The sequence below is a fragment of the Oncorhynchus gorbuscha genome, linkage group LG16 (genome assembly GCF_021184085.1).
Source record: "Oncorhynchus gorbuscha isolate QuinsamMale2020 ecotype Even-year linkage group LG16, OgorEven_v1.0, whole genome shotgun sequence".
Classification (NCBI taxonomy): Eukaryota; Metazoa; Chordata; class Actinopteri; order Salmoniformes; family Salmonidae; genus Oncorhynchus; species Oncorhynchus gorbuscha.
The window spans coordinates 55,322,531-55,342,488 of record NC_060188.1 but is presented as its reverse complement, the minus strand read 5'-3'; the positions used below and the strand labels follow the sequence as shown (position 1 = coordinate 55,342,488).

Below are 19,958 nucleotides of genomic sequence, written 5' to 3'. Positions count from 1 at the left end.
GGAAGCATCCCAGAACATGTTCCAGTATGTGATAGCAAAACAGTTCTGTAGTTTAGCATCTGCTTCATCTGACCTTTTTTATAGACCGAGTCACTGGTGCTTCCTGCTTTAATTTTTGGTTGTAAGCAGGAATCAGGAGGATAGAGTTGTGGTCGGATTTACCAAATGGAGGGAAAGGGAGAGCTTTGTACGCATCTCTGTGTGTGGAGTACAGGTGATCTAGAATTTTTTTCCCTCTGGTTGCACATTGAACATGTTGATAGAGATTTGGTAGAACTGATTTAAGTTTCCCTGCATTAAAGTCTTCAGCCACTAGGAGCGCTGCCTCTGGGTGAGTGGTTTCCTGTTTGCTTATTTCCTTATACAGCTGACAGAGTGCGGTCTTAGTGCCAGCATCTGTCTGTGGTGGTAAATAAACAGCCAGGAAAAGTATAGCTGGTGATCAATATAGGCTGATAGTTTCTTACATTTTCTGGGTCAAGGTTTGGCTTTTTCAAGAGATGCTATATTACTGCCACTTTTAGTGAGTTTGGTACACATCTGGTGGATAGGGAGCCGTTTACTACGTTCAACATAGGAAGGCCAAGCACAGGAAGCAGCTCCTTCAGTAGTTTGCAGCTTGAAGGTGTAGAGGTCATGACTATTTTCATGAATGGGTCAAAAAATAGAGTATTCAAAAACTCCATTGATACAAGGTCCTGGCAGTGTTGTTCAGACTCAGGGCAACTGAGCGTTGGAGAAATGTACAGATTCAAACAGGAGTCCGTCATTTGCTTTCTAATGATCCTGATCTTTCGTCTAATAAGTTTAGGAATTCATCACGTCTGAAGTGAAAGCCATCCTATCTTGGGAAATTCTGCTTTTTGGTTAGTTTAGCAACAGTATCAAAAAATAAATGTTGGATTATTCTTAATTTCCTCAATTAGGTCTAAAAATAGGATATTCGATATAGCAGGTACTCTCTTTCCAAGCTAGTCGGAAGACTTCTAGTTTGTTGGAACGCCATTTCCGTTCCAATTTTCTGGAAGCTTGCTTAAGAGCTCGGGTATTTTCTGTATACCAGGGTGCTAGTTTCTTGTGAAAAATATTTTTTGTTTTTAGGGGTGTGAATAGGGCTGTGGAGGTCACGAAATTTCGTCAACCAGTGATTGTCAAAGAAATAACTGTGGGTCTCAAGGTAATTGACTGTTAATTAACATAAACACATTTAGCATCTCCTGTCTTCCAGACATAGCCTACAAGCCACTGATGCAGACCTTTGGAACATCTACATTTTATAAAGTCTAATAAATACATGTAATATAGCCTACAGCTTCACAATAAATACATGTAATATAGCCTACAGCTTCACAATAAATACATGTAATATAGCCTACAGCTTCACAATAAATACATGTAATATAGCCTACAGCTTCACAATAAATACATGTAATATAGCCTACAGCTTCACAATAAATACATGTAATATAGCCTACAGCTTCACAATAAATACATGTAATATAGCCTACAGCTTCACAATAAATCCATTATTTATTTTAGACAGGTCTAATGAAGAAAATGTTTTCTATTTTAGAAGAAAAGAATAGCATACTCTGAGTTGTCCTTATGTTAGGTCCCGATGTGGCTATGCCAAATGGATGTGGGCTACACTCGTTCATTTAGCAGTCGAGATTTGCTAGTATGAAGAATACAATTGAACAAAATATAAATATTTTCTCCAAATGATTTGAGGCAGTGCGAACATGCGGCTATTCTGTGTTGAGCGGTTAATGAAGAAATAGGTACTCCTATATGCTTAATTTAGAGGTATTCATATAATTGTTTTACAAACGTAAGGCTATACGTTTTGATTTTTAATACATTGTAAGGCTGCATGATGCGACTCTAATGATAATTTGGAGAAAAGTTGCTTGAAAAGGCATGAGCTCTGCTTTTTGTTTTTTTGTGTGCATGCTGTACACACTCCAGTAGTCTCTTATTCACAAATGACAAGCACTTGATAATGTCTCGAATTTCACTGCAGCATCCTCTTTGTGGCCGAAATGCACCCGAAGAAAAGCCATGGCTTTTGCTGTGTTGTGCCCTTCTCGCTTAGTGTGCTGCACAACATAAAGCATCTCACAAGAGATCTCCTTCACATGATCGGGTCTTTCTCACAGGCTACAAGTTAAGACAGACACATTGGGGACACAACTGAGCACGTCCTTATCTAATTCCGAGTTGCATATTGAAGATATTGAATGAACTATTCACTTTTCGCCAGCCAACAAGATGAGTAGGCCTAACGAACCGCTAGCATAAACATTTTTTTTGGCACTGACGCAACAAATCATAACGTTTAGCTTAAAATGTTGATAAACTAGGCTATTTCATCACATTATAAGCGCAGCAATGTGCACATGGTAGTAGGCTATATGTGCGAATGTTCCATTAGCTGAAAACACCATTATCAAAAAAGTGACCCCCAAATGCAATTATGCATGTAATGCATTGTTATGGTGAAAATGTACCCCCAAATTTTAAACTCACGCGCTGATTATATATGCCAGATAATCTGCTTTACAAGGGGTGTAGAGCCTAATGTTTTTCTTATTTTATTTAACCTTTATTTAACTAGGCAAGTCAGTTAAGAACAAATTCTTATTTACAATGACACGGCCTACCAAAAGGCAAAAGGCCTCCTGTGGGGACGGGGGCTGGGGTTAAAAATAAAATATAAATATAGGACAAAAAACACTACACAAAGAGAGACATAAGACAACAACAACATAGCAAGGCAGCGACACATGACAGCATAGAATGGTAGCAACACAACATAACAACATGGTAGCAACACAACATAGTAGCAGCACAAAACATGGTACAAACATTATTGGGCACAGACAACAGCATGACGGGCGAGAAGGTAGAGACAACAATACATCACACAACTGTCAATCTTTGAAGAGATTGAGATAAAACTGTGCTTAATTTTAAGAAGTTATTTGGCCACTTTAGTTACTAAAACCTAAAACATATTGGCCTATGGGCTAGGCTACATAAGGTGTGCAACTATGATTCGAACAAGTCGCAAAAAAAGGCATTGTTTCTTATGCTGGGCTTCATTCACAAGTGATAATATTGTCACCCATCAGACTATTCTTGATTTAATCTGGTCTTTATATATGCACGTTATAATATATGTGTGACTTTTGTTATGATTTAGCATGGATCCTTATCATGCACCTGTATCAAAACAGGGGCAGCGCGAAAAGATAAATACATATCATCTATGCAATTAAATAGCGAATGGAGGATGCTTTTCCCCGTGGTTTATTTTCATACCAGCCAGGTAGGCTATACTCCTGTTGTAAATATAAGCAATGTGCATGATATTAGGAAAGTTGAGAAATAAATATAGTAGGCCTAGCCTTTAGAAAGCTCCTCTTTTTGTTAGCAGCCATCACTCTTGTTTTCTCCCACAATTGCATAGCCTATAGAAATGTTGCCCAACATGAGCTCGTGGGCTCGTGGGCACTCAGTGTTTCAATAGATTTTCAAAGACATTTGCATTGATGTCAAAGTGATTAGAGGGGCAATAAAGTGCTGAGTACCAGTCAGTTAGCACCTTGGAGATGCCTAATTACCGTGACTAAAAGGTCATGTGGAATGTTGACTTCTTTCATGACTATGGTCACCGTAACAGCCCTAAGTGTGACTGCATCTAGGGTATTACGCAAGGTTAAATGTAGTTCCTCAGGTCAACAGAATTTTGTACTCCAACGTCCTTGGGTAGGTAGAGGGAGTCTGGAAGGGCATCTAGGAATCTTTGGGTTGTCCAAGAATTTATAGAATGCTTTTAATGATCCTTGGTTGGGGTCTAAGCAGATTATTTGTTGCGATTGCAAACATAATAAAATGGTGGTTCGATAGCTCAGGATTATGAGGAAAAACGTTTAGATCCACAATATTTATTCCATGGGACAAAACTAGTTCCAGGGTATGACTGTTGCAGTGCATAGGTCCAGAGACATGTTGGACAAAACCCACTGAGTCGATGATGGCTCCGAAAGCCTTTTGGAGTGGGTCTGTGGACTGAATATTAAAGTCACCAAAAATTTGAATATTATCTGCCATGACTACAAGGTCCGATAGGAAATTATGAAACTCAGTGAGGAACGCTGTATACGACCCAGGAGGCCTGTAAACAGTAGCTATAAAAAGTGATTGAGTAGACTGCATAGATTTCATGAGTAGAAGCTCAAAAGACAAAAAAACAAGCCAGATTTGTTTTTGTAAATTAAATTTGCTATTGTAAATGTTAGCAACACCTCTGCCTTTGCGGGATGCGTGGGGGATATGGTAACTAGTGTAACCAGGAGAGGCCTCATTTAACCCAGTAAATTCATTAGGCTTAAGCCATGGTTAATTTTTTTAAATGTATTTAACTAGGCAAGTCAGTTAAGAACAAATTCTTATTTACAATGACAGCCTAGGAACAGTGGGTTAACTGCCTTGTTCAGGGGCAGAATGACATATTTTTTCCTTGTCAGCTTGGGGATTCAATCTAGCAACCTTTTGGTTACTGGTCCAATGTTCTAACCACTAGGCTACCTACCACCCCAGTTAGGCCAATCACATCAATATTATGATCAGTGATTAGTTCATTGACTATAACTCCCTTGGAAGAGAGGGATCTAACATTAAGTAGCCCTATTTTGAGATATGAGATATCACAATCTATTTCAATAATGACGGGAATGGAGGAGATTGCGAACAACGCCATGTTTAGTTTTGCCCAACCTAGATTGAGGCACAGACAGTCTCAATGGGAATAGCTGAGCTGACTGTTGTCGTGTCTTTAGCTAAGCCCAGATAAAATAAATGGCCAATGATTGCATCTTATTATATTTAGCTACCCGTTTATTAAATTTTCATCATCATAGATTCCCAATTTGCACAAGGACAAGGCTACTACTAGGCTACTTTTGCCTTCTTACCAAGCAATACTTCAACCACTAGAAACTGCAAACACATGGTCTAAAGTTTGCGGGAGGAGAAGCACATTCTCAGGTCAAGTTCAGTTTTTATAAAAGCTAACTTTCGCATGAAATGGCGCACGCACATTTTGGGGCATATTTTATGCGTATACAACAATAAGAAATGAGGCCCCTGACAACTTTAGGACAGACTGGATGATGGAATGATCTTTCCAATGGGTTGCTCCAGTGACCTTGCTTCAGGATGTCGCACTGCTGGTCTTTGGGGCCTTGCTTCAGGATGTCACACGGTTGGTCCTGGGGTCTTGTTTCGTCGCTCGGCTGGTCATGGGGGATGGGCCTATGGAGTAGAATACATAGTACAGGATACATAAAATGTATTTTTTTGGAACCTTGTATGACAGCTCACTCAAAATTTGTGTACTCCAGCCTTTTATGATTAAAATGCTTACAACATGAGTTGGCATTCCATGCCTGCTACAGCCTACTTGGACATCTCCTGGAAACATGCTCTGTGTGGCTCCCAAGGGACAGTCTCTGCATTCCGGTGGATTATGGCGGAAAGGCTCCCTCTGACATCCCCTCAGATGGATGTGACAACTACTGTATACAAACAAACCTTTACTGAGATGGCAATTGATGAAGTTGAATCTGAAAACCAGTAGACAAAAAAAAGAAGACATTTTTAGGGCTTCAAACGGTCTTGAGCGAGTGTATAACATGTGACCTTGGTGAATTTGTAGTCTACAGTCGGCGATTACAGGAAACATTGTTCACGGCACTAATAGGGAAAGGAGCAAATGCAAAATTGTACCTTCTGACATTGACAACATCTCAGCACACAACACTCCAGAGCTACAAGGCAGCACACTGGCAGATACGCCAAAGGCAGTTCCAAGTAAAAGCAAAACACACTAAATCTATTCAGAGATAAGAGCAGACAACTGCCATAGTAAAGGGCTGACCCTTTCCAGAAAAGACAAGCCCCTACCTAAGGTAGACAATATGGGTTAAGCATTAGGATCGTAGTCATTCCAAGAAACCATGCAAAGTTGCAGCACAGGTTTGCTGCAGACAATAATTAAAATCAACACAAACTCCACAGACAGACAAGGGGACCCAACAGGCAAATGTACATAGCAGTAGAGCAAAAACCACAGTGACAAACCAAACAGCCAAGCATCAAGCAGTGGCAGAAAATCAATGAATAGCACCAAACAATCCTATAGCCAAAGGCACTTCCAAGATGAAAGAAATCTAACACTGCCTGGAGGAACACATTGGCATCCATGCTTGATTTTGATTTAGGGAGGTGAAGTAGCATCGAAAATGTGGATTTAATACATGTGCGCTGCTCTGTAATGTAAATGTGTTTTTTAGGAACTGTCTTCCAATTTCGGACATACCTTCCGAAGTGGGGAAAAAAAGAGGTGACACTTTAATACCCTGAGACGGAATGTTACTTTAAATCAACTGTACTTATAAGTTATTAACTGTAAACATGACTATGAACCCTGCTAATATTCAAGCAAACCTTCAATGCAGGAAGTATATTGTAGCGATCCTAGCTAATAAGCCACTTTGCACTTAACCCTATTGCCGCGATGCGAAGAGTGGTTGCCTTTTGCGGCCCTGCCACTGCCCAGTCATGTGAAATCATTAGATTAGGGCCTCATTTATTTATTTCAATTAACTGATTTCCTTATATGAACTGTAACTCAGTAAAATCTTTGAAATTGTTGCATGTTTTTTTAATTGAAATTTTGTTCATTATATATTCATTTAAGTTTTCCCCCCTGTAAGAAAGCCTTTCTCTTTAACTTCTTTGGGATTGGTTTCCCTTCCACGGGATGGTTGAGCTAACAAAGGCTAATGAGGAGAGTGCACAATTTTGAGCATGAAAAGTTATTAATAAAAACAAATTAAGCACATTCCTACAGTCTTGACACAACATTTTGAACAGAAATGCAATGGTTCATTGGATCAGTCTAAAACTTTGCACATACACTGCTGCCATCTAGCATGTAGGGTGTAAAAAATGTCTGTCTTCGGTTGCAACACTCAAAACCGAGTTCCAAACTGCCTCCGGAAGCAATGTCAGCACAAGAACTGTTCGTTGGGAGTTTCATGAAATGGGTTTCCATAGTCAAGCAGCCTCACACAAGCCTAAGGTCACCATGCACAATGCCAGGTGTCGGCTGGAGTGGTATAAAGCTCGCCGCCATTGGACTCTGAAACAGTGGAAACATGTTCTCTGGAGTGATGAATCACGCTTCACCATCTGGCAATCCAACGGACCAATCTGGGTTTGGCAGATGCCAGGAGAACGCTACCTGCCCCAATACATAGTGCCAACTGTAAAGTTTGGTGGATGGTTGTTTTTCATGGTTTGGGCTATGCCCCTTAGTTCCAGTGAAGGGAAATCCTAATGGTACAGCATAGAATCATCTAGAATGTCATTGTATGCTTCCAACTTTGTGGCAACAGTTTGGGGAAGGTCCTTTCCTGATGCAGTGTGACAAATCCCCTGTGCACAAGCAAGGTCCATACAGAAATGGTTTGTCGAGATCGGTGTGGAAGAACTTGACTGGTCTGCACAGAGCCATGACCTCAACCCCATCAAACACCTTTGGGATGAATTGGAACGCCGACTGCGAGCTAGGCCTAATCATCCAACATCAGTGCCCGACCTCACTAATGCTCGTGGCTAAATGGAAACAAATCCCCACAGCAAATGTTCCAACATCTAGTGGAAAGCCTTCCCAGAAGAGTGGAGGCTGTTATTGCAGCAAAGGGGGACCAACTCCCTTGGTCCCTAAATGACTTAAATGTAAATGTAAATGTAATGTCCATGATTTTGGAATGAGACGTTCAATGAGCAGGTGTCCACATACACTACATGGCCAAAATGATCTCTCCAGTCGGAAACAAAATGGAATTTAACTTTGCGGATAAAGTTCAGAATGACACAATTTCATGTGTACAACATATAAAGAACTGCTTCACTATACTGAGAGCATTGCCATTTTTAAAAGGTCCTTCTGTAGCTCAAGAGCACTGCAGGGTAGTGGGTTCGATCCCCGGGACCACCCATACGTAGAATGTATGCACACATGACTGTAAGTCGCTTTGGATAAAAGCGTCTGCTAAATGGCATATATTATTATTATTATTAAAAGGACGTGTTTGGGTGTTTTTGGAGCCTTTTGTTAAAGTTTTTTCAGGGCTCCCATACTACACAATGAGGATGAGAAGGTGATTTGCTGTTTGGGGCAAATTTCTCAAAAACATGTGAAATCACAAAAAGGGTGTCTGTACCCTTTACCCTAAAATTTCATTTACATAAATAAATGAGATTTGATTATTAAAAAAAAGAACCCTCAAAATATTTTGGACAAACCCTTTATTATTTTACATACAAATGTGCATATAAACATATAAATGAACTTAGTTCCTACTGTACATTCATTTCCTCTCTTCCTTTATAAATGTAACGCATGGTAAAGACAATGTGTAAGAACATTCAGGTAACCTTAGCAAAATTTATTTTACTGAGTACTTTTTAAATTTGCTACATTTTACTTGAGCAGTTCTTACACCAGTAGTTGTACTGGAGTAAAATGTCATTAAAGTAACAGTACCTCTACTTGAATAAAATATTTTAGTACTCTTTCCACTCCTGGATTTTGGTAATATTACTGAAGTATTTTATACCAAAATGACATGATACATGTTTTGCTCATGGATTCATTACCAAAATTAGAACATTTGCTCGTTTACAAATCTGAAATATAACCACTGGGCTATGAAGCTCATTTAAATGACCAACTAACAACAATCAAGGTAATGAAAGACTAAAGGATGTCAAATATGTACTTTGCCCAGAAATCTCTCAACATAATGACCAAATTAATTTGTTGAAGATTGATTCTAATTGGTCAAGTGTTTGTAACTCATTGACCAATCACATCATTCCATTTATTGGATGTGTAGCACAAAGGTGGACATTTTGAAAAGTCTGATTTGACCACTTTCTGTTAATAAATTGCTTACACTGATGAAGGCACTAGTAAATGGGCATTCCGAGTGTTTTCAGTGAGCCACATCTTTTGAGAACGATGCAGCCGCAGCCTGCAATTCGGGGCATTCCTGCATGTGGGCAATACTGCATCTGCAGGAACCTCTCTTTATACTTATATTGGTCCATTTTTAAGCTATGACTCCAGTACCTAGGCAAGAGGGGTGTCAGGTAGCCTAGTGGTTAGAGTGTTGGGCCAGTAACCGAAAGATTGCTGGATCTAATCCCCGAGCTGACAAGGTAAAAATCTGTAGTTCTTCCCCTGAACAAGGCAATTAACCCAATGTTCCCTGTTGGGCTGTCATTGTAAATAAGAATTTGTTCTTAACTGACTTACCTAGTTGAATAAAGGATAAAAAAGTGCTCAACTACAGTAGATGGTGGTACTGCACTATAACGTTGGATGCCAACTGACATGAAATTCCACAAAAGAAGCTGGGATAACAATGGTAGATTGCTATAGCTAGTACACACTGGGTAGAGTTTTCTTGCCCCTGCCTGTGGGGCACAGTTTTCTCCGGGAAACAGCAGGCGGGGGCAACATGTGCAATCTAGCTCGTTAACACATGGTGTAGCTTCCAGCCTCCTGCCTGCAGTACTAGCGGGTGTTACGTTCCCCAGTTTGTGTATTTGCATATGTTTATTTCAGGAAAATGGCTTCCTGAAATCCCTCAAGCAGCTGATTGGTCGACTCCATGGCTAATTGGAGAGCTGACCCCGCCCCCTCGTCAAGACAGCTGTCTCCAATTACCCATTCCATCTGAAGATATATAAATGCCAGTGTTCTGTTCAGGAGAGAGAATTTTGTAGGAAAGTAGAGGTCATTAGAGAATTTTGTTGGAAGTAGATTTGATTAGAGAATTTTGCTGGAAGTAGATTTGATTAGAGAATTTTGCTGGAAGTAGATTTGCTAGAGATAATTTGCTGGAGGTAGATTTGCTAGAGTATTTTGTAGGTAAAGACATTTTGCTAGAGTTTTTGCTAGAGATTTTGCTGGGAGTTCATTGCTGAGAGTTGGTATGTTTTGTGAGTTTGTTGCTGAGATGTCCTTTGTTTGTTTGTGAAATTGTTTAATATTCTGTTTCATTTGTTCCCAGGGGGGAAGGGGAAGGCACCTAGGGAGTACTTAGGCAAGAGGCCCGCGGGCATACATATACCCGTAGCATATTCGCTGTCTAGGCACACTAGGTAAGACCTGGGCGGACCACCCCCTGTATTTTGGTTAGGGCACCAGGTGGTACTAAATTTGTTAAGTAGTGGGTAGACAAGGTAAGATAGGAGGGGGGGGGCTTTGAGATTTACTTTCCTTGCTTTGGTTCCGTCCAGCCCCTTTTCCCCATATTACCGTGTAAAGGAATAAAGTCCTTGTAAACGGTACCACATTCTGTCTGTCATCCTTACTCGCACCTACAGTCCATACCTTTTTCACTTCACGGAGAGTTTAGTTGTAGCAGGGTGTCGTGTTCCCTCTTCATAGAGGCGTGCGTAACAGCGGGTCGTCCGGTAGACAGTGTCCTTGTGCCGGTCAGGCACAGTTTTCTCGAGTACACAGCAGGCGGGAGCGACATCATGTGAAAGATATTTTAAAATTTTTACCTTTATTTATACAGGTTTCTCATTGAGATAACTGTCACGTCCTGAACATAGAGTCCTTATTTTCTATGGTGGAGTAGGTCAGGGCGTGACTGGGGGGGTTAGTCTCGTTTATATTTTCTATGTGGGGTTCTAGTTTTGTTTTCTATGTTGGTGTTTGGTATTATTCCCAATTAGAGGCAGCTGGCTATCATTGTCTCTAATTGGGGATCATATTTAAGTAGCATTTTCCCACCTGTGTTTTGTGGATATTGTTTATGGGTACTAATATGTCAGCACACCATTGTCGTCACGTTTTGTTCTTTCTTTATTGTTTTGCTTAAGTTTCACTTAGAAATAAAGATGTGGAACTCAACCTCCGCTGTGCCTTGGTCCGATAATTATTATTTTGACGAACTTGACAGAATATCCCACCACAACAGAACCAAGCAGCGTGCCCAGGAGGAGAGGGTAACATGGACTTGGGAGGAGATTCTGGATGGGAAGGAATCCTGGACTTGGGAGGAAATCCTGGCAGGACAAAATCGCCTTCCTTGGCGGGAGACTCAAGGAGAGAAGGGAGGACAGCGACAACGCCGGTGTTTGCGGCCACAGAAAAAGGCCCAAAGTTTTTTTTGTTGGGGGGTGGTCGGCGGAACCGGGGAGTGAGCCAGAGCCTGTGTGGAAGTCGATAGAAAAAGGTAATGAGAGATACCGGAGAAAGGTTGTGGAAAGAAGTATGCTGCAGTGCAGGCACGTTGAAAAGCGCCTTCTCAGCCCGGCACCATCTGTGCCAGCTCTATGCACGTAGTCTCCAGTGCGCCTCCCCAGTCCAGTACGTCCTGTGCCAGCTCCATGCATCAGACCTCCAGTGCAACTCCCCAGTCCGTTACGTCCTGTGCCGGCTCCACACACTAGGCCTCCAGTGCGCCTCTCCAGTCCAGAGCTTCCAGCGACGGTCCACGGTCCGGAACCTTCAGCTCCAGGGCAGGAACCTTCCTCTAAGCAGATGCCCAGTCCAGACACTGCGTCCAGTCCAACCCCAATGTCAGGAGTCTTCCTCTGCACCGATGTCCAGTCCAGCTCCATGACAGGAGCCTTTCTAGGTCCAGGCCAGGCACAGTGTTCATGTCTGGATCCGAGGGATGAGTGGGTTCCTCGGCCCGCACCAGAGCCACCACCAAATCCGCCATTAGTCTAGTTTATTATTTCTAATTGGGGTTCTAGTGTTTTTCTATGTTGGTGATTTTGTATGATTCCCAAATAGAAGTAGCTGGTAATCGTTGTCTCTAATAGGGGATCATATTTAAGTAGCATTTTTTCCCACCTGTGTTTGTGGGATATTACATGTTAGCACTCAATTGTCGTCACGTTTAGTTTATTCTTTATTGTTTTGTTTTGTGGTTCACTTACTTTAAATAAAAAAGATGTGGAACCCAGATCACACTGCACGTTGGTCCGAGTATGCTTCCAACGATCGTGACAATAACATCTCTTTTCCAAGAAAGACCTGGTCCAATAGCAGCAGAGGGAACAAAGTTTCAGACAAAACATCTTACATACACTAACACACATTAAAACAAAACTATAAACACAACATTAAAAACAGCTGGCCTAAAAACAATTACACTCTTCTATGATATATATATATACATCGATCAAGTGTTTAAACTCTCAACGAAACTAGATCATTACATTTTAAAATGTGCAGGAGAGAATTCCAGGACCACGGAGCTTAGATGGAGTTTACCACCCGCTTTGGGCTGCATTCCCAAGCAACCCGACTCCGAAAAGACCGGACCCCGGCGCGACGGGGGCCGTTACTAAGTCACACACTATTTCTACCATGACCTGTTCTAATTTTTGGTATGTTAGAAGCAAATCAGAATGAGACCATAATTTATATTTATTTACTGACCTGACTAAAAGAGAACAGAGATAAAATGGCATTTTACCCAATATGGCCTTATAAATCATTGTATACCAGTGTTTAAGCTTACGTAAGGTCAATGATGACCAGCCAACAGCGCTGTAGAGATCACAATGATGTGTTCGGTTCATTACAAATCAGAAATGTCTGAGGGCTGCATGATACACTGAATCAAGTGCTCTCAGGGTAGTGGCTGAGGCCTGCATATATATAACATCTCTAAAACTGACAGTAATGTACACCGTAATAGCTCCTTCCTGGCCTCAAAAGAAAAACAAGCCATATGCCGGTAATAAAATTATATTTTCAGCTTGAGCTTTCTTATCAAGTTCTCTACATGCACGGTGAAGCTCAGCTTATCAACCCACACACCCAAATATTTGTACACTTTAACTTGCTCTATAGTATGTCCAGCCAATGTAGCAATGACATGATTTGTAACATGCCTGGCATTTGAAAATACCATGCATTTTGTTTTAGCCGAATTTAGAACCAGCTTTAAAATCATACAGATTGTTGTATGATGTTAAATGCTCTTTGGGCATTTTCAAAAGCTAAAGATAAACTACTACCACTTGAATAAAGAACAGTATCATCTGCATAAAATTAACATCTGTTGTTTCAATAAGATCCCCAATGTTGTTGATATACAAAATGAACAACAGTGGGTCCAAAATAGAACCTTGCAGAACACCTGAGCACACCTCTATGGACTCATATTTACAACCATCCGCCATTACACATTGTGTACGATTTGATAGGTAATTCATAAACCAATCTAGAGCATGACCAGTAATTCCACAACATTTTAACCTTTGCACTAACACAGCATGGTCCACGGTGTCAAAAGCCTTCGACAAATCAATAAAAACAGACACACAATGTAACTTCTTATAAAGTGCACAGTAGATGTAAGTTAAAACCTTCAAAATTGCTGAAACAGTGCTGTGGCCAGACCTAAAACCTGATTGCATTCCATTTAAGATGTTGTTTTCTTGAAAGTAGGCCTTTAGCTGCTGACTAACTAAGGACTCCAGTACCTTTGACAGTACAGACAATTTTGATATGGGTCAATAGTTGTCAAGTAGCGAAGGATCTCCACCTTTCAGGAGAGGCAGTATAAAAGCAGATGTCCATAACTTGGGGAATTCCTTAACATCAAGCATGAGGTTAAAAATACATGTTAAGGGGGAGCAATGATGTCTGCAGTTAGGTGAAGGAGGCGGGGGTCTCGTTCATCAGGGCCAGGGGATTTTTTAAAATCAATTTCTTTCAGGGCTTTACACACTTCTGAAACAGAGAAGGATGAAAAGGAGAACCTTTTCACCTGGTGAAGGAGTGCACAGGGGTGTCAGGTAAATTCACAAGGGGCTCAATTATTTTGAGCCCCCTGTGACCTTTTCAAATAAACTAAAAAATGCTGATTCAAGGCATTCAGAATTCAGAATCTCAATCTGTGTGTCTACCAACAATTGTTTGGGAAGCTGTGTATCTTTTTTACACTCCAAACCTTTCACTACTTGCCAAGATTTGGATGGATTATTTAAATTATGTGAAGTAAATTTCACTTAGTGGTCTGCTTTCAATTTACGGATCATAGCCACACCCATATTTCGAAGACGTTTAAAAGCCATCCAATCATCTGCCGAACCAGTCCCCCTTGCTTTAGCCCACATAACATTTATTTTCCTGATGATTTTAGTAAGTTCCTTAGTAAACCAAGGGTTCTCTCTGCCCTTAATCCTGCATTTTTTTAAAGGGTCATGCCTATTGCATACATCCTGGAATGCGTTGTGGAAGTAAGAAAAGGCTAGTTCAACATCAGAGATTAATTACATTATATTCCATTCAATGCTAGATACATCATGTAAAAAACCTTGAATATCAAACTGCTTCCAGTTTCTTTTCGTAATAACACGTGGAGATTTCTTAGGAATTTTACCATCTCTCACACAGGCAATAGCACAGTGATCACTTTCATTGTCATTTGCAAAAATACCAGAAGCATTAAAACGACGAGGAGTATTGGTTAAGTCAAATCAATCAAAGAGGATTTCAGAGTTAGTTAGCACACGGTGTCTCTCCCGCCTGCATTGCTAGAGGGGACGACCGTTAGACAGTGTCCTCCGCCAGTTGGGCACTGTTTTCCCGCAGTTCTGTTAAAGATGGTGATGGCAGGTGATCAGCCGGCGGGAGCAAAGGACACTGTCTACCGGTCGCCCCCGCTAGTACTGCAGGCGGGAGGCTGGAGCGACACCGTAATACTCAGATAATACTTTTCCCCCCTTTTGACCCACATTCAAAAGTGTCACACAAACATGAAGATGTCGTACTCGAGGAGGGCGTTCATGCAGGAACCAATGAGGTGCTTGAGGGGGGGTTGTTCATGCAGGAACAAATGGGATGCTCGAAGGGGGGCGTTCCTGCAGATGTATTAATGCCAAAATGCTTGAAATGTATTAATTCAAAATACTTGAAATTGAACCTAGAACCATGGAAAAAATGTAAATCTCTAATGTAAAGCCCCAAAAAGTCTACCATTATGTCAGATCTTGATATGCATGTTCAAATATTTTTTTACATAGCCACATTAATAGATATGGCCAGGGTACTGTTGGGGAGACGTATCTCTGCAGCGCTCCACCAAAGTTCCATCAAATATATTGTCTAACATAACCCATGTAGCAGATATAGGATATGGTAAAAAGAGTATGTGGCCTTTTCCGTAGCCAACAGGCTGGATGTATGACAATGAGATGGACACTTTTTACATCATGCAGGTTTCTCCGATCAAATAGGTAACAAACAACATATCCTAAAAACAGGACATGTCAAAGTAAAATGGACAATCAACTATTGTCCAGCAGTTTCCCTCAGTGTCATGATAGGTGGTTTCAAGTTTGTATCCAATTTCTGACAAGCTGATAATAACGAAAAAGAAAAAACTTCTGCATTTCTCGCTGTGTAAACACATTGCACATCACGATAACTCCTGATAAAGTTGAGCTGCTGTTATTCAGAGCTTAAAATAGCCAAATTGATTAGTCACAGGAATCAGGACTAATCAAGCCAATTGCTATGGCCTGTTTTACAAACAAATGATTTTTTGTTTCTGTGCCGAGTTGTTTTTTGGAGTTTTACAAATGGTAGGCTTACCACTTGGTTAAGGATCATATCACTTCTAGCTTAACTGTCATCCTAGACCCACTTCAATTTGCTAACCGCCCCAATAGTTCTACAGACGATGCAATCGCCATCACACTGCCCTATCCCATCTAGACAAGAGGAATACACATGTAAGAATGCTTTTCATTGACTATAGCTCAGCATTCAACAACATGGTACAATCCAAGCTCATCATTAAACTCGAGGCCCTGGGACTGAACCCCGCCCTGTGCAACTGAGTCCTGGAATTCCTGACGGGCAGCCCCAGGAGGTGAACGTAGGATACAATACCTCCACACTGGGGCCCCACAAGGGTGCATGCTCAGTCCCCTCTTGTACTTCCCGTTCCTCCATGACTGCGTGGCCAAGCAGACTTCTAACTCAATCATCAAGTTTGCAGATGACACAGCAGTAGTAGGCTTCATTACCACCAATTACAAGATAGCCTACAGGGAGGAGACTGAGTGCTCTGGGAGTGCAAGGAAAATAATCTCTCACGTAACATCAACAAAACAAAGGAGATGATTGTGGACTTCATGAAAGAGGGAGAACCCCCCTATCCACATCGACGGGACTGCAGTGGAGAAGGTGGAAAGCTTCAAGTTCCTCGGCGTACACATCACTGACAACCTGAAATGGTCCACTCACACAGACACTTTGGTGAAGAAAGCACAATAGCACCTCTTCAACCTCAGGAGGCTGAAGAAATTTGGCTTGTCACCTAAAATCCTCACAGCCTTTTACAGATGCACAATCAAGAGCATCCTGTCGGGCTGTATCACCGCTTGGTTCCTTCAACTGCACCGCCCGCAAATGCAGGGCTCTCCAGAGGGTGGTGCGGTCTGCTCGACACATCACTGGGGGTAAACTACACGCAATTGACAGTGAGAGGACGTTTTTTTTGTTGTTGCTGAGTTTACATATTTTCAACTTTCATTCAGAACCGAAAATGAACCTGATTTCAACATCCGGAAAATAGGTATTTTTCAACGTCCGGAAAATAAGCATTTTCAACGTCCAGACAATACCCTTTCACATTTAATTCAGAACCTAACTTCAATTCGTTTTTTTTTTTGCTCCTTCCTTTGGCGGCAGAAGGCTGGGACCGGTTCTGTGCTCTCCCCACTATTTATTGTTTCTGCAGTGAGGATTAACCATCTTCAGATAATGATTATGTAACTTATTTGCAGATAATCGTCGTTTGAATGTCAAAAAACAGAGGTACAGTATGCAAATCAGGAGTCAAATGAAAGATTGTTTTTTACCGATGCGATTCGGTTCCTACCATTTAACATAAAGAGCCGTCCAAAAAGCGCAGTTCGTTCGCGAACGTCACTAGAAGGCATTTGCCGCATTTGATTCATGAACAGTTGCGACACAACCATTCAATAATTTTAATGTTGCTCAACTGTGTTCTAGTGTTAATCGGAACATGGAAAGTCTTAATATGTTTGACTTGCTAACTGGTTGAATGCGGCACACATCAGCCCTAAAAGCAAACATGTGAAGCTAATTTTGACTTTGTGGCTGTGTTATCTAGTGGAAACCCGTGAACTCTGCACTTATCCCCCTCCCAAAGAATATGACGTCAAAATACTGCGACTAATTTGAATCGCAGGTTTTAAGGATTTTTGCAAGGCTTCATTGTTTGGGTAAGGTATTGTGTTGACATTACATATTTTAGGAAGTAAATTAGCTTCATAAGCCTATATTTAGACTTCTGACTTGCCACACCAGACTAATCTACGGTTAAATCACCACAACAAACAAGGATACTGAATTGTCCAATCTTCACACCTAGCTAGCAGGCAACCAAAACATCCAGAGATGGACAGTGAAGTTCAAAGAGATGGCAGGGTTCTTGACCTTACAGATGATGCTTGGAGGGAAGACCGCCTACCTTATGAAGATGTCACTATCCCATTGGTATGTGAAACCCTTTAAACAATGTTTATGCTGTAGATGAGGATTAGCTAACTTGATAACTGCTACATGACGTTGGTAATTTAGCTTCTAAAACGGTCTCACTCAATTATGAGTTGATATAATTCGGGAATATGAATGATGATGACAGCATCAAAAATGTATTCGCTATTTGATGGCAAATCAAAATCGCTGATGTCTGAAGCCCAAAAAGAACATTTGGACAACACTAAACAAGCTTACGTTATATAGCTAGAAAGCACTGTGTTGTGCGGTTACACGCGCCTTAGCCCTTTTTAATCATTTGCACCCTCACATTTACATCTGCTCTGCCAAATATCCAGATCTAACTAGTAACATATCTCCAATACAGGATTCTAGTTTAAGATGGATTATAGATGGGGTAAACGTTTAACGGCACTGGCGATTTATAAACGTATGTTTCATGTTGCAGATGGAACTTCGACGAGGAAATACAGATATTAAAACCAGCTCACTGCCTGGCCTCAGACTAAATGTAACAGTAAATATCCGGGACACTCAAATTAGTGTGTTACGTTTGATATGGTTACTTAAGGCAAAAACCAAAAGGAGGGTGGGTATATAACGAACGTCTAAAAAAGCTTGCGCTTTTGAATCAACATTTGCCACAACAAATTTGAATTCGTAACATACACATTACTAAGTGGAGTTTTAGATGTACGTACAGAATACAAAATACTCTGAGACCAGGTAGAAATACGAGACATTCATACTTGCCATCTAGTACCAGTCTCATACATACCTTTAATCTGCTCACTGCTGTAGTTTGCTGGTTCTCTTCTCTCCCTGGTGGAATCAAATAGAGGAAATGCCTTTGGCATGAGTCCTCTTTTATCTGGTTTCAGAAATATGTTTCTGAATAAAATGACTTATGCCTGATACTCATACTTCTGTATAAAACTGGACAACACTACCACAGGTAGTTGGTAGCGTGTTAATGGCTGGAGCGGAATATTATCATATACATGGTTTGATGCCATTCTATCCGTTCCAGCCATTACTATGAGCCGTCCTCCCTTCAGCAGCCTCCACTGAATATTACTATACTGAAAAAAAAATAACGCAACATGCAACAATTGCAAAGATTGTTTCCCTCATATGAACTAACTCAGTACAGTCAATTGAAATAAATTCATTAGGCCCTAAACTATGGATTTCACATGACTGGGAATACATTTGTTGGTCACAGATAACCCTTCCTAAAAAATGGGCCTCAGTATCTCCCTGTATTTTTGTACATTCAAATTGTCATCAATATAATGCAAATGTGTTCGTTGCCTATAGTTTACGCCTGCCCATACCATAACTCCACCGCTGCCATGGGGCAATCTGTTCACATCAGCAAATCATTCGCCCATGCGACGCAATACACATGGTTTGCGGTTGTGAGGCCTGTTGGATATAAACTCTCCAAAACGACAATGTCTTATGGTAAAGAAATTAACATTCAATTCTCTGGCGGACATGCCAATTGCACGCTCCGACAAAACTGTACATTTTAGAATGGCTTTTTATTGTCCCCAGCACCTGTGTAATAATCATGCAGTTTAAATCAGCGTCATTATATGCATTCTTGGCCAAGGAGAATGCTCGTGAACAAATTTGTGCACAACATTTGAGAGAAATACACTTTTGTGCATCTGATTTTTTAAATTTGAGCTCATGAAACATGGGACCAACACTTTACATGTGTTTATATTTTTGTTCAGTCTAGTTTGCTCTCATGTGGTTAATACTTGTATTTTTTCCTGCAGAGCGAACTGCCTGAAGCTGAGCAAGATAATGGAGGATCAACAGAGTCTGTGAAAGAACAAGAAATGAAGTGGTCAGATTTGGCTCTACAGAGTCTGCACGAGAATACACCTAACACTGGGACTTAGCTACTCCGTGAATGGATACGGTGCCCAAAACAATGTACCTGTGGTTGAACTCATCTGTAATTTCCTCTTCCAATGGTCAAAAGAAAGTCATTGTGGTATTCTCATTCATGTAGAAGGACCCCCCCCCCCTCTCAAACCCACAATTTGTCTCGCAGTTCAATAACTGAACCCGGATTGAAGCATCCTTGGACTATTTGTAGATTTTCTTATTGGTCCGACAGAAAGTCTAAAAACTGAGTATATTCAATGAAGCAAAAATAAACAACATTTCATATGTCAACTTTTTTCTCTCTAGTCAAAGGCAATGCATGTCACAAATACATACTCATGTAATTGGCTCCTAAGAAGGACATTTCACTGACTAACTACTGTACATTTTTGAAGTGTTT

At 40.9% G+C, this 19,958-nt stretch overlaps 1 protein-coding gene and 1 long non-coding RNA gene across 5 annotated transcripts; one reads left to right on the top strand and one right to left on the bottom strand.

The window, feature by feature from the left end:
- Nucleotides 1-4,694: 4,694 nt before the first annotated feature.
- Nucleotides 4,695-18,478, bottom strand: LOC123998728. Its single transcript, XR_006832321.1, has 4 exons — nucleotides 18,432-18,478; nucleotides 12,043-12,139; nucleotides 5,432-5,630; nucleotides 4,695-5,319 (listed from the first exon to the last, which is right to left on the bottom strand). It is a non-coding gene; the product is annotated as an uncharacterized LOC123998728 (long non-coding RNA).
- anapc13 (anaphase promoting complex subunit 13) lies at nucleotides 16,926-19,849 on the top strand. Of its 4 annotated transcripts, none has more exons than XM_046303830.1 (3): nucleotides 16,926-16,945; nucleotides 17,530-17,650; nucleotides 19,444-19,849. In XM_046303830.1, exons 2-3 carry the CDS (start codon nucleotides 17,552-17,554, stop codon nucleotides 19,567-19,569), a joined length of 225 nt encoding a protein of 74 aa, XP_046159786.1. In that variant the 5' UTR covers nucleotides 16,926-16,945; nucleotides 17,530-17,551; the 3' UTR covers nucleotides 19,570-19,849. The 4 variants fall into 4 exon arrangements, with proteins under 4 accessions (XP_046159786.1, XP_046159783.1, XP_046159784.1 ...); XM_046303827.1 differs by having other exon boundaries at nucleotides 16,929-16,945; nucleotides 17,526-17,650; XM_046303828.1 differs by lacking the exon at nucleotides 16,926-16,945 and adding an exon at nucleotides 17,265-17,376 and having other exon boundaries at nucleotides 17,526-17,650.
- The last annotated feature ends 109 nt before the right edge of the window (nucleotides 19,850-19,958 follow it).